The sequence below is a fragment of the Hakea prostrata genome, chromosome 4 (genome assembly GCF_041222555.1).
Source record: "Hakea prostrata isolate BN-2017 chromosome 4, UWA_Hpros_2, whole genome shotgun sequence".
Classification (NCBI taxonomy): Eukaryota; Viridiplantae; Streptophyta; class Magnoliopsida; order Proteales; family Proteaceae; genus Hakea; species Hakea prostrata.
In genome coordinates this window covers 51,711,116-51,725,043 of record NC_142603.1, presented here as the reverse complement: position 1 = coordinate 51,725,043, position 13,928 = coordinate 51,711,116, and the positions used below count along the sequence as shown (strand labels likewise).

General features: G+C 40.1%; 1 protein-coding gene across 1 annotated transcript in view; it reads left to right on the top strand.

The window, feature by feature from the left end:
- The window catches only part of LOC149019485 (Carbohydrate-binding-like fold), a 52,790-nt gene that overhangs the window by 27,075 nt on the left and 11,787 nt on the right, over positions 1 to 13,928 (top strand). The window contains exons 16-23 of the mRNA XM_089153484.1: positions 2,971 to 3,147; positions 3,614 to 3,817; positions 3,920 to 4,033; positions 4,134 to 4,381; positions 4,903 to 4,948; positions 5,103 to 5,351; positions 6,960 to 7,190; positions 8,040 to 8,131. Of these exons, the coding sequence (XP_089009610.1) occupies positions 2,971 to 3,147; positions 3,614 to 3,817; positions 3,920 to 4,033; positions 4,134 to 4,381; positions 4,903 to 4,948; positions 5,103 to 5,351; positions 6,960 to 7,190; positions 8,040 to 8,131 (1,361 nt within the window). The remainder of the gene's footprint in view (positions 1 to 2,970; positions 3,148 to 3,613; positions 3,818 to 3,919; positions 4,034 to 4,133; positions 4,382 to 4,902; positions 4,949 to 5,102; positions 5,352 to 6,959; positions 7,191 to 8,039; positions 8,132 to 13,928) is intronic.

Sequence of the window (13,928 nt, the reverse complement as noted above, 5' to 3'; positions counted from 1 at the left end):
CTCTACACATCCTAGTTTGGGATAGAAGCTTTCTAAAAATTTGCAAATGATGAACGGAAACTGATTTGATGACTCGGAAGTCTTACGGGATTTTACGTGGTCATCAGAGATGAGCCATTATAATATTTAATCTTCATGCATTAGCATTTGGGATGGCACTTTGGCTGGCTACACCTGAATTTAGTTCACCATTGTATAGTCTGAACTGCGTACCTAAAATTCATCGCACGAAAACATTTCCTACTTTTGGCTGGCCAATATTCATGCCTGTGTTTTTATTTTGATGTTTGATGTAGTTATATATATTTCTTTTGAGTGTTAGATGTGGTTATATTAGCTTGGTTGGCCTACTTCTAAAACAAGGAAGTGTATGTTCCCAAAATATAATTTATAAACACTTATGGGTATACTGAATTTTCTTATCTTAACATTATTTTCAGGATACAAAATCAGGTAACAAAAAAAGGAGGTGTTGAAGTTTTAAAAACACCAACAAATCTGTCATTCAGATAACCAATACATTTTGAGCATCCAAGTGAACTGATAGGATTTACTGAGTTAAAAAATTGTGTTATACTAAAAGGCAGAAAAGTAAGGTTGCAAATTATGACACCTTAATGGTGGAAATGTATCCATATATACATGCAGTTTTTAACCTAATGCAAAGCTAAGATCAATGATTAATTAGCCTCAAATAATCCACAAACAGGGAAAATTAATTAGGGACAGGGTCTGAAACAAACCAATACTTAGAAGTATGACCAACCCACATTTTAATTGAAGCTTTCACAGTAGTAAACAATTGCTGTAAGTTCGATGTAATTCCAATGGTTGGATTGAGAAATATGGAGGTGGACCAAAAATAGAGATTCAAGAATTATTGGTGAATAAGGTGAAAGATGGAAAGAATGATGGATTGAATGATTCTCAATGTGGGAAATGCAAGATGGAATGGAAGGCTAATAAACCCAACAGGATTTGTGAGGTTTTTAGAGATAAAGGAGGATTCAATCAACTATAGCTACACACCTGGGTCGATTGAAGGAAAAACAACAGGCTTCTAACAAGATAATATAGATGGTTTTAGCTGTCTACAGCAACGCTCCTTCAGCCCTGGGACTTTAGTTCGCAACGGCAAGGTCATCACCCTTCTAATCACTCAAGCATGAAACAAGAGAATAGCATGAAGCGTAGTGTCACTAATCAATATCATATAATCTGTGGGCTGAGAACAGCCAATTACATATTTATAAAGTGCTTGTTACTCCAACTTATATAGAATATAAACCTTCAGCCGTAGGAGTTTAGTTCTAAATGGCAAGGTCCTCACCCTTATCACTTAAGCAAGAAACAAAAGAATAATACGAAGTAGAAGCATAGCTTCACTAATCAATTTCATATAATCTGTGGGCTGAGGGCAGCCTATTACATATTCATAGAGTGCTAATACTTGCTTCTCCAAGTTATATAGAGCATAGAAACTACTAATCCTAAAATATAAACTAGATTTTGCTGAGCTGGCTAATATTCTCAGAAATAACAAAATAGAAACTTAATTAGAATTAAAGGATAGAACCTAAGCTTTATAAATGAGGCACGTACTAAAATAGAAACTAATGAAGTAGAAAGTAAATATACTCGAACATCTTCACTCTTTGAAAAGTTATGGACCACTCAAATCTTCAAAAAGTAGTGAAGTATTACCAGAATAAGACAAAAATAGGCTGTGATACTGTTCCTGTGGACAGTAATGTGAACAATGAGTTGGCCGTTTTAGAAGTCCAGCCATCTAATCAACTGGCATATGGCCCAAGGGGTTGGTTCAAAAGTGAATTAGCCTTGATCTTCTTGATTTTTGAGATCTCGGATCTTGATTCTTGAGAATTTTGACCTGGTTGAGGCGAGATAACGTATAGATATGAAAATGTCATATCTTGATTGTTGATATCTCAGGATTTTGATATTTCGATCACATGCCTCCGTTCAACTGTTTTAACTTGAACCGTGCTATTTGATATTTATAGTTCTCTACATAAAGGGCTCTGTATTTCTTGTCTTGGTTTGGAGATGGCTGGAACTCTTCCCCCCTATTTTCGTTCTTACAAGATTACACTACAAATATTTTTTATATTTTGCCTATTCCTCAAGATTTATGTCCACTCAGCCATTGGGAGTTTTGGACATGGAGGAGTAAGATTTCTTAACTTTTTATGACCTATTTGGTATTGTATAGTTGGTATTTTGTTGGTGTTTGCTACGTGATAGTTGAAAATTTGGTAATTTAGAATACTGACTTAGTTATTATGCTAGACGATTTTGTACTTTGTAATAGAAATTTCCAAAGTCATTTTTTTATGTTTTACTTGTTGATTGGTGCCTCCTTTACTTGTCAGTTATGTCTTACATCATTCAAGGTTTCAATTATTTGTAGGATATGCAATAATGCATACTTACAAGAAGGATTTGGACTTCATTACCAACCAATTGTGCAAATTCAAATCACTCAATTGCTAGTTTGTTTTCAATTTAAGAGCTTTACATGCTTACAAGAAGGATTTGGACTTTATTGCTAACCAATGGTGCAAATTCAAATCACTGAATTGTTGGTGTGTTTTCAATTTAAAAGCTTAAATATGTTTATTAATATTATAATAAGCTTCCATAAAAGTTTCAGAACCAACCAGCTCATTTGACTACTAAAACATCAATGGCATCTCTTTGAAATATTTCAAGAATTCTTGACCTGGTCAAGATGGCAAAATGGGCTGAGGTTTTGAACCTGGTCTCACCGAGTATATTTTATATTAACGTCATACTAAACTGATTGTCAGGCACCCCCAAGCCTGTTGAGGTTGCACAGTTATGAAGTATTGGTGCAGTGTGCACCTTAAATATATGTGAAGTTTTGCAGAAGTTGAATAATGTAGAAGTCAAGGTACTAACTCTGCATGGATTCTTTACAAATTTCAGGCACAGGTTAACTTACATGGAACAGTACTCTGCAAGGAGATATGTGGCGCATCTGTTTTTGTTTCCCTGACAAGATTGGCTGGTAGAAGGACAGATGAGAAAAAAATAGTTGCCCTGACTCAAGAGAGTAGTGACTTCATGTTTCCAAAGGTTTTCCCTGGAAAATACAGGCTTGAGGTAATTTTTGGTAACTGTTTTCCTGCTTCAATTCTTCCCCAGGAATCCTCTTATGTTTTATATAGCCTACCTGTTATTGGATATGGAAGAGAAAGACATTTGCTTGTGAGTACTTCACCCTCATGCTAACCTTTTATGCTTTGCTTGTCATGGGTTATCAGTTTTGAGTGCTTTTTCTAAAAATTTTCGTTTATGAATTAATATTTAGCTTCTCTTTCTATGCAAAAGTGAGTTAAGCAGATTCCTGACCTTGCTTCTGGGAATGACACCCATTACTTTTTTAAGTGTGACACACACACGAACAGTCGAATAGGCATATGTTCATGCAAATGGAAAACAATCTGTTCCTCATAATTATTATTTGATATAGTTTCCGTGTGATTTGCTGTTTTGAAGTTCAGCCAATAATAAATTTTGAATGGAAACTAATCCTCAGGGCTTCTTGTTGAAATCTAATGTGCCTTAGGTCCAGCATAAGTCGAAAACAGACTCGTCTGAGGATGACAAATGGTGCTGGGAGCAGAGTGTCATCGATGTGGATGTGGGAACTGAGGATGTAAAGGGGGTTCTCTTTGTGCAAAGAGGTTACTGGATCGATGTAATTTCCACACATGATGTCAATGCTTACATTGATCATCCTGATGCTTCACCAGTAGATCTACTTATTAAGGTAATGTCTTCATCTGAAGGCGTTGTTACTGTATATCCTGATGCATATGTACTTATGTAGTATGAGACAGCCATGTTAAATTTTTTTCTACGTTAATTGCAGAAAGGGTCCCAGCGCATATGTGTAGAATTACCCGGGCTACATGAGCTTCACTTTGTTAATTCGTGCGTTTCATTTGGGGGCTCCTCAGTGAAGTTAGACACATTGAACCCCTCGGTGCGGTTCTTCATTCTAACTTCCTTGTTGTTCTTCATCTTGGATCTGATTCGTCTCTGCTGTGTCATCTCTATTCTTTTTTATTGTGGTGTTTTGACAGCCTGTCTATCTCAAAGGAGAGAAATATCTTCTTCGCGGGGAAATCCATGTTGACAAAAGCTTACATCATAGCACTGATGATTTAACTAAGAATATTGTTGTAGATGTATGGAACAATGATGGTGTGGTTTCTGAAGCCAGCACTCCTGTGGTTAAATCTGGTGAAAGTGGTCAGAGTGTTGTAGTTTATGAGTACTCTGTCTGGGCTAATTTTGGGGAAAAACTCACCTTTGTTCCTCGGGACTCAAGGTACAGTAAATTGAACATTTACGTTGTTCAGAAGTGTTACTGTTATTACTCACACACGAAAATAAGGAGAAAAAAGGGAAAAAAGAAAAAAAGTTGCATCTTTACTGCTTGAAGTCAGGAAAATTTCTTATCTTTATTAGTCTTATTTATGCTGTGTTTTCTATATTTTATCTCCACTATCATGTTATAAACAAACAGGCTGCTTATCCAAGTGTAGTTTTTTCTGTCTTCTCTGCATGGCACAACATCAGCAGTTCAATTTACTTGCTGCCCCTGTTTATTATTTTAGACTCATAGATTTATATGTTTTTAGAGGTGATCTCATTTCTTAGCATGCTGCGTCTTCTATTATCACTAAAATAGGGTTTGCTTAATTAATACACTGCAATTATTTCTTTTTTGTTATATTGGGTAGAAAAGACTCAAGTCTTGTAGTTGTGCCTTAACTGAGATTCTGGCTTTTCATTGGAAATGGTAAACTTTTGCTACTGTCCGTGCTAACGGGGACTGACTGACTGCAGGAATACTAAAGAAAAGATCATCCTGTTTTATCCCCGACAGCATCAAGTAGGTTCATCACATTCATTCATTCTCTCTTTCTCTGTCTCTCTCTTCTTTTTCTTCTTTTTTTTTTTTGTGGTTGGGGGGGGGGGGTTTGAAGATTCAAGTCTACTGACTGATCTGGTAGATTTGTTTCTTAGTATTTCTATATTTTTGATAGGTTGCAGTGAGCAGTGATGATTGCCAATCTTCTATTCCTCCCTTTTTCAGTCGTCTGGGTTTGTATGTTGAAGGATCAGTTTCCCCACCTCTTGCTGGTGTCAATATCAAAATTCTAGCTGCAAAGGAAAGCACCAATGCTCCACTACAAAAAGGTGAATTGGCAATGGAAACCACAACAGGAATGGATGGTTTCTTCATTGGTGGCCCTTTATATGATGATACAAGTTACGTTGTCGAGGCTTCAAAGGTATTGGGCATTTAAATATATGTTTTTGATCGTTATATATATTGTTCTATGTGATAAGGTTGTAGTGACCACCTTTGGGTTCTTTCAATGATTTTGTATGAGCAATGGAAGCTCTCTTCCTGGAATTTCTTAGACTACTCCCATTGAAATGATGCTACTGGATTAATCTGTGAATGTGTCTTATAGAACGCATTGAAGTTGTTTTAATGACTTAGAGATTTTTCTTTGGATGTATTTTTTTATGAGGTTTTCATTCTTGTTTCTTCACTCAGCTTCATTATTGCGTTAATTCTATCTGAGAGCTGACAGCTCGTAATTTATCTTGTGGGAAGCTACAATTTATGTTTGTGTGGACGTTTCTGCGTAGCTGAACCCAAGTCATTGTTCTTTATTTCTCTCTGTCATCCTTGTATATTCATTAAATCCCATGGAGAAAATCTGTAACAATGTCAAATTTGATGCAGATTCAGATCCACTCCATGTTTTCTAGCCATTTGCACATTCTAGCTGTTCTTTTAAGACTGTGATTATAGGCATTAACATACCTTGCCTGTTGCTTAATATTGTGATCATGACATTGACATCTAGACCATAGCTGTCAAGCAAATCGTCTGCTTCCTGTGTATGGAAATCCTGTTTTTTGTGTGTATGTTGTTACATAGTTCGAGATCCCTGCTAGGTACTGTGGCACCTGCTTGCAAATGGTGACATACGAGGATGTGCACAAGCTTCATGGGGGGCTGGATTTCCACCTTCCACTGTGGTGGGGTGATCATTTTGCCCCCGTGCCTAGTTGTGGGCAGTACACTCTTCTGTAGTAAATTTACTCCATTAATTATTTTCTTTAATTCAGTTGCAATAAATTCTTTTTGGTTACATGACGCTTTATTATTGTTTGCTTCTGTCGTTTTATCGATCTGATGCATTTTATCAGCTTTAGTTTCTAAGACATCATCCAGGTGTTGCTTAGTGACAGTCCATGTCATTCAGGTTTCGTGAAAGCTAGAGTCACCTAGCATTCTGGCCTGTTCAATGCCTTGGTTCATACTTCATACCCTTCACTTGGAGTGATCAGCTTTCTTCTTCTTCTTCTTTTTTTTTTTTTTTTTTTTTTTTTTGGGGGGGTGGTGGTGGTGGTGTGGATCACTGTAGGTTCTAATATAGATAAAGTGGATTATCTAATCCATATATTAGATCAGCAATGGCTGGGATGGTTTGCCATATATTGAAGCAGATAATGCATTGATGCTCTATTAACTGTGTATTTTTGTTCCAATTTTGTGGAGTGTTAAGTTAATCACTTTCTCTTACTGCTGTTGTTTTCTTGCTGTAATGTTGACGTGTTTTTTGTCTTCCCTTCTTTACTCTAGGATCTTTTTAATGTGAATGCTTGAGATATTGCATTGACTTGTAAAGATTGGGTGCTACTGATTTCATGTTTGCAACTTTGCATCAGAATGAAACTCCTGTTCTTAGTTCCTTTCTTACTGTTAAATAAAATTTGCTTCCATGTATGAAATCTTGGAAATGCAGGATCTTGGAAGTTTTCTCTTTTGTTATGCCCACTGACAGTGGCATCCGTTCTTACATTGTTATTTAATTGTGCAGCCTGGATATCATTTGAAACAACTTGGACCCACTTCCTTTTCATGTCAGAAACTTAGTCAAATTTCCGTACAGATACATTCTGTTGATAAAGTCAATGAGATATTTCCTGCCGTTCTATTATCACTGAGTGGTGAAGATGGTTACAGGAACAATACAGTTACCAAGGCTGGTGGACATTTCCTCTTTGACAGTCTATTTCCTGGAAGTTTCTACCTGCGTCCTCTGCTGAAGGTAATCTGCTAACTGTCCCTGTGTCTTTTAAGACTTAGAGAGAGGGAAAGGAGGCTATAAATTTTTCAAGCCATTGCGGATGGCCCTGAAGTTTCCATAACCAGAACTTAGTAAAGATTAATGTTTGACTTATCAAATATGGTTTTTAGAATTTAAATTATCTAATGGATTTCTCAGAGATCTGTCTGAATGAGCAGAGATGAGCATATAATGACTGTAGCAACAAGCAGATATTTAATTTCGGCTCTGGGATTCTAAACCTCCAGGGATTAGGTGCTTAATGCTTGTTCTTTTTTGTATGTGAAACAATTTTTATTTGTCGAGAAGCAAGCACATTGCTTTGCCAGTTAAAAAGATTTCTCAAGAAAGAGGGTTGTATCAGCATTTTAAAGTAGAGCTAGGTAGAATAGGTTAAAATATCCTAAAGTTAACTTGAAAAATTAAGGAAGTTATTCACCCCCTGCCGAAAAGAAATACTAGAAATTTGGGAACACTACTTGGTTGTTTACTAACAATTGGAAATCTTTAGGAAGTTTGAAGTTTGAAGGTTGAAGGGACATACTTGTTAGGAGTATTTTATTTGATTTTTGTTTTTTACATTCTATTGGCATTTAAGAATTGGTATGGGATAGATATTTTTTTCTATGGGTATATGATAGATTGAGAATTGGATGATAAGGAAACCTTCTTTAGTTCCCCCCCCCCCCTCCCCTGAGTGCAATTATTATTTTTGTTAGAATGGTAGGAGGTTTTAGATATGTTCATGGGAAAGAAAAAGGTTAAAGCTAACCTCAAGTGTTTATTTTACATTGGTGATGTTGATCCATAACTTCTTGTTTATTTTTGTAGGAATATTCCTTCTCACCTCCTGCACAGGCAATAGAACTTGGTTCTGGTGAATCCAAAGAGGTAGTTTTCCAGGCTACCCGTGTCGCGTACAGGTATATCCTTATTCTTCGATTGCAGTGTTTTTTGTTTTGGAGCAGATTACCGGCACCCCAAAACAGAGCTCTTTAAACATTGACACCCCATTTTATCATTGAAAAGTGAAGACACCCAAAAGTTGGACTTCCATTGGAATTAGTCCAATCTGTTTTTTTTTGGATGAATAAATAATTATATTAAAGACAACAAGCAATACAAAGCCACAAACCAAGTAGCACAAAGCACTCAAGCAGGGGAGATAAAAGATGAGCGGAGATCCCAGAATCTAACAATTAATCTATTTCTGGGGGAGTCTGCCACAGGGGGATGGGGGATAGACATCAATCTGGAAGATACATCAAAGCAGATGGCGTTCCAAATCAGCTCAGGAGAACGAGATTTGGAGGTCCATCTTCTAATGTTACGCTCCCACCAAAGATGGTGGATGGTGGCACCGAAGACTAGCCTGCCGAGGCGATCTTAAATAGAGTGACCAGCAAAGTTCCTCAAAATCCATGACCAATCCCTAGCAAACCCAAGAGATCGACGAGCGCGAGGCCAAATGGAAGAGAGGGCTCTGTTCCAAATGGAACGGGAAAGGGGGCAAGAGAAGAAAATGTGCTCAATGTCCTCAGAGGCAATCCAACAAATGGAACATGAAGGGTTGGCGGGAATTTGGCGGCTAATGAGAAAAGATTGGGTAGGGAGGGCAAGATTGAGAGCCCTCCAAAGGGTGAGAGCATGGCGGGGAATGTGACCTCTGAACCAAACCAACTGGGACCAGGGAATAGGGGTGTGATGGATCGAAGGAGGTTCCAGGCGGAGGCCGTGGTGAATGATTTGGTGGGAGAAGGGGACCAAATAGTGAGGTCCGAGGGGTGGCTGGAGATAGGTGGAAGGGCACTCCAAACTAGAGAGAGGCTGGGGTGAGGGAGCGGGATCCACGAACCGTTGGAGATGAAACTATCCAGGGTGCAGGTCTTGGGGATACGGGTCTCATAGGCAGCATGGGGACCCAGGAGGGTATAGAGAACGCCCATCGGATGCCAGGGGTCAAGCCAGAAGAGGATGGAAGACCCACTAGAGATCTGGATAGAAATAGCAGAGAGAATGCGGGGGCGGAGGAGAAGGATTTTCCTCCAAATCCAGGATGGGTTAGGGGGGCAAGAAACCGTTCAAAAATGAGTCCTGCTTGAGAAGGTAGGAGTAGACCCATGAAACCCAAATCAAGTCATTCTTCGAAACTATCTTCCAAATGGGCTTCAGAAGACAGGCCAGATTGACATCAAGAATTTGACGGATCCCCAGGCCACCCTCGGACTTGGGACGACAGACAGTGTCCCAAGCGATGGGATGGAGGAAACGAGAGGATTCATGGCCTTTCCAGAGGAAGGCACAGAACAGTGATTCCAAGGAATGGATGACGGATTTGGGGATAGAGAAGATACCACTCCAATACAGGTAAGACGATTGGAGGACAGATTGAATGAGCACGGCTCGACCCGCGAAGGATAAAAGTTTGCCTTTCCAGAGTTGAAGTCTTTTACTAATATGGTCGAGCATTGGGTAGCAGTGGTGGCGGGTGAGCCGACCAAGGATGAGAGGAAGACCAAGATAGGTCACAGGGAAGGAGCCAGGGCTAAACCCTGAGAGCTGCAGGAGGGAGCTATGAATGGAATCTGAGACTCCAGAGAGGAATAGAGTGGATTTGCTAAGGTTGACACGGAGGCCAGAGAGGGCTTCAAAGGAGTTGAGGGAAGAGACAATGGTGGAGATCGATTGGTGGTCAGCCTTTGAGAAGATCATGAGATCGTCCACAAAGGCAAGATGGGAAAGGTTGGAGGATCTACACTTAGGGATGGGAGAGATAAGGTGCTGGTCCGTGTTGGATTGAAGGATGCGGGAGAGAACCTCAAGAGCAAGGCAGAAAAGATAGGGGGAGAGGGGACAACCTTGGCGAATTCCCACTCTCGAAGGGAAGTAACCTGCAGGGGATCCATTTGTGATAATGGAGAAGTGGGGGGTAGATATACAGGTCTCAATCCAATGGACAAAGGACAGCGGGAATCTCATGGCGGTAAGAACCTCACTAATGAAATCCCAGCGGATGGAATCAAAAGCTTTGTGAAGATCAACTTTCATGAGAGCGGCCGCGGAATGAGATGATCTATCAAAACCTCGGACAATGCCATTGTACCATCCTTTTTTAAAATTCAAAATATCCTTTGAATTATATGAGAATACCTAAATAACCTTATGAAGGACCGAGGAAAAGAAAGAGGTTGGGGTGACAGAGAAATCGTGAAGAGTTGTTGGTTAATAAGTCTAATGGAGAAGGGTAGATGAGGTCTTTTCACCACCTTATACATAAGGAATGGTCTTTACGACAGTATCACTAACCACTATAACGGAACTGGAATACTGTGCTTTTCAAAGATAAAGTGGAGCATCAGTGTTTAAAGGCCTCTGTTTTGGGGTGCTGGAACAATTTGCTCTTTTTTTATACATAAATATTCTTTAAGAATGCATTTTTACATTTCAAATTCAGAAAATCACCTACCCTTACTCATGACTGGACATTTTCTTTGGGTGATTAGTTTTCAACTTGTACATGGGAGGAATGATTTTAGTGACTATTACATGTGTAAGACAGTAACATCTTAAAACAGCCCTCTAGTGGGGCAACTTACATGACATGTATTTTATAACTAGATTGTGTCCTATTACCAAAATTCACTTGTGAGGGTAATCATCCATTAGATAGGTGAATATGATAGTTGATAAGTAATGCAAACTTAGAAGGGTGGAGGGGGTATTGGGTGGGTTGGTAAGACATTCATACAGTTGATGATGTTCTGTGGACTCTTGAGTAACCGTGATGAAGTAAGGGTTTGGGTTTATTACATGTTGGGCCTTCGTCTGGTAGGCACTTATTGTAATGGGCCTAAACTAGGTGGGGGGAGTTAAGGAACATGAAATTACTGAAGTAGTGTTAGTTTAGTTCAAATTTGTATGGTTATTTGAGTCCTTTTTTATGTCAAAAGTTTGTTTAGTGAAGTTCTAGAACTATTACAAATTTGAGTCAATTTTCAATATTAGTTTTTGTTTTGTTTTTACTTTTTAGAATCCTATTTTGGTAAGATTGTCATGTACGTGTTAGAAATTTCTTTTGGTGAATAAGACATCATGATTTGACTGTTCCAACTTTCATTTTGAATTTAAATCACTTTAGCATGGTTTTTGTTTTTGTTTATTTTTTCGGTGAATAAAAATTCATTACCAAAAAGGGTAAACAAGATACTAGGGGTGATGTAGCCTCAATAGGATGAGGGCCAGAATCCAGGATCTAATAAAGAGTCACATGCAAATTAAGGTTCATAAAACACTGTGTTGGGGGGCTTAGAGGCTGTTTATGGTTTGTAGGCGGGTGTATTGGGTTCGGTTAGGGTGTATAGGCTTAGGGCTGTTGAAAACCTAAATCTGAACCTTGTTGTTTTGGGTTCAGAGTCAAGTTCCAGAAGGGGGGGGGGTCTAGGGTTTGGGGAATTTGGGGTTTTTGGGGGGGGGTGGGGGGGGGGGGGGGGGGGGGGGGGGGTGGGGGGGGGGGGGGGGGGGGGGGGGGGGGGGGGGGGGGGGGGGGGGGGGGGGGGGGGGGGGGGGGGGGGGGGGGGGGGGGGGGGGGGGGGGGGGGGGGGGGGGGGGGGGGGGGGGGGGGGGGGGGGGGGGGGGGGGGGGGGGGGGGGGGGGGGGGGGGGGGGGGGGGGGGGGGTGGGGGTGGGGGGGGGGGGGGGGGGGGGGGGGGGGGGGGGGGGTGGTGTGTTTTTAGGAGTCTAATAAGAGTTTGTATAGGAGTTAAGTTAGAGTTTGTATTCATATAGAATTCTATTCCTTGTAATATTCTACTTTCCACTTAATTATAAATAAAGGGCTTGAGATCATGGATCAATAAGCCATTCTACTACAATCGTTTCTTTCAACATGGCATCAGAGCCTAAGTTCGATTAGTATGTTCTTCTATTTTTTTCTGTGTCTTCAAACCTATAAACCCACAGCAGATTTTTTTTCTCCAAAACCCTTCGCAGTTTTTTCTTGTTCTTCAACAACCTAATTCTGCAACCATCGTTTGGCAGAAATTTTTTCCCTTTTCAAACCCATCGCACCGCACCGCTGCACTATTTTTCAGTTCCACCTAGAAGACCAGAGAGAAAAAAAAAGGGAAAGAAGAAGAGAAGAAGAACCACAACCTGCTGCTGCTTCTTGCGATTAGAAAAACAGAATCGCAGGCCACAACCTGCTGCTGCTTCTTGCGATTAGGTAAACTGAATCACAGTGGGCTAGGCCAAGAAGAAAAGGAAAGAAGAAGAGAAGCCACCATCGCCATCGCCTTCACCTTACTGCTGCTGCTGCATCATCTTCCCAATCGTGCGCAACATAAATCTTTGATTTTTCAGGTGTGTGGAAGAAGATATCGATTGTTATTTGGTTGGTTTTTTGGGTTCAACTTCTGATTTGGTTCTTTAGTTCATTGTTTGGTTCAATTCTTGGTTCATTGTCCAAAATAGACTAGACCAGAACCATATTTTTCGTTTTTTTTTTGTCTCTGGTTCTATTAGACCAGACCAGAATTTTTCTTTGGTTCAAAAAAAAAAAAAAAAAAAGCAGAAGAAGAGGGAAAAGGGAGATTTGATCATATCATTGTTTGGCTATTGCATTGTGCGACGTTTTAGTTTTTTTTTCACAAGGTGACTAAAGAACTGCAGACAATTTTTTCAACATGGCAACTATCGATGGTACTCTTTGCTCCCCACGGCCCCTGAACATTACCCAAATTTTCATCCTCTTTCGGTAAGATTTGATGGGACAAATTATTTGATTTGGTCACGATCGCTTACTTAACTATTCTTTGGAAGAGGACTTGTTGGATACATTACGGGCACCACTATCAAACCTTCTACCACAGGGCGTTTCCCGGGGAAAAATGGATCTCGAATGACTCTCTTATTATGTCATTTCTCTTGAATTCCATGATTCCAAATATTGCCCGTGGATATCTATTACTCGATCTGCTGCCCAAATGCGGAAGGCTACTCTTTGAAACATATGGACGGTTGGGGAATGATGCACGGGTTTATGAGCTACGAAAGAAGCTTCATGAGACTACCCAAAAGGAACCGATTGTGGCCCACTATTATCTTTGAGTTGCGATCTCTTTGGCAAGAGTTGGATCATTATGGGGATTATCACCCCACTAATCCAGATGATGTGGCGACTTATAAGAAGCACATTGATAAGATTCGAGTATATGACTTCTTGGCAGGTTTGAACGTGGAGTACGATCAGATCAGAGTACAAGTCTTAAGTCGTTCTCCCTTTCCTACACTAGAACAGTCTTATGCTCTTGTTCAGTGTGAGGAAAGTCGTCGATTAGCCATGCTTCATACTCCTATTTTGGAGAAATCAGCTTTACAGTCTGTTCGCACTAAATCTGATCCGGCTAAGGAGATTGTCAAGTGTGAGCACTGTCACAAACCCTATCATACTAAGGAAAATTGTTGGAAACTCCATGGGAAGCCTGCTGATTTTGAGAAAAAAAGAGCACAAAAAAAAGGAAAATCGAAAGCTCATATCTCTGAGACAGTTTCCACAGCACCCTCTGCAGATGTTGGTCTCTCACAAGAGGAGTTAACTTCTTTGCGACGTATTCTGCAATCTTCTACTGCCGGTACAGCCTCTACCACTGCTTCCTCTACTAATCAAACCAACTCCTACCTTGCTACTTCAGGTAAAACTTTTACAAGCTTCCAAGTTTCTTCA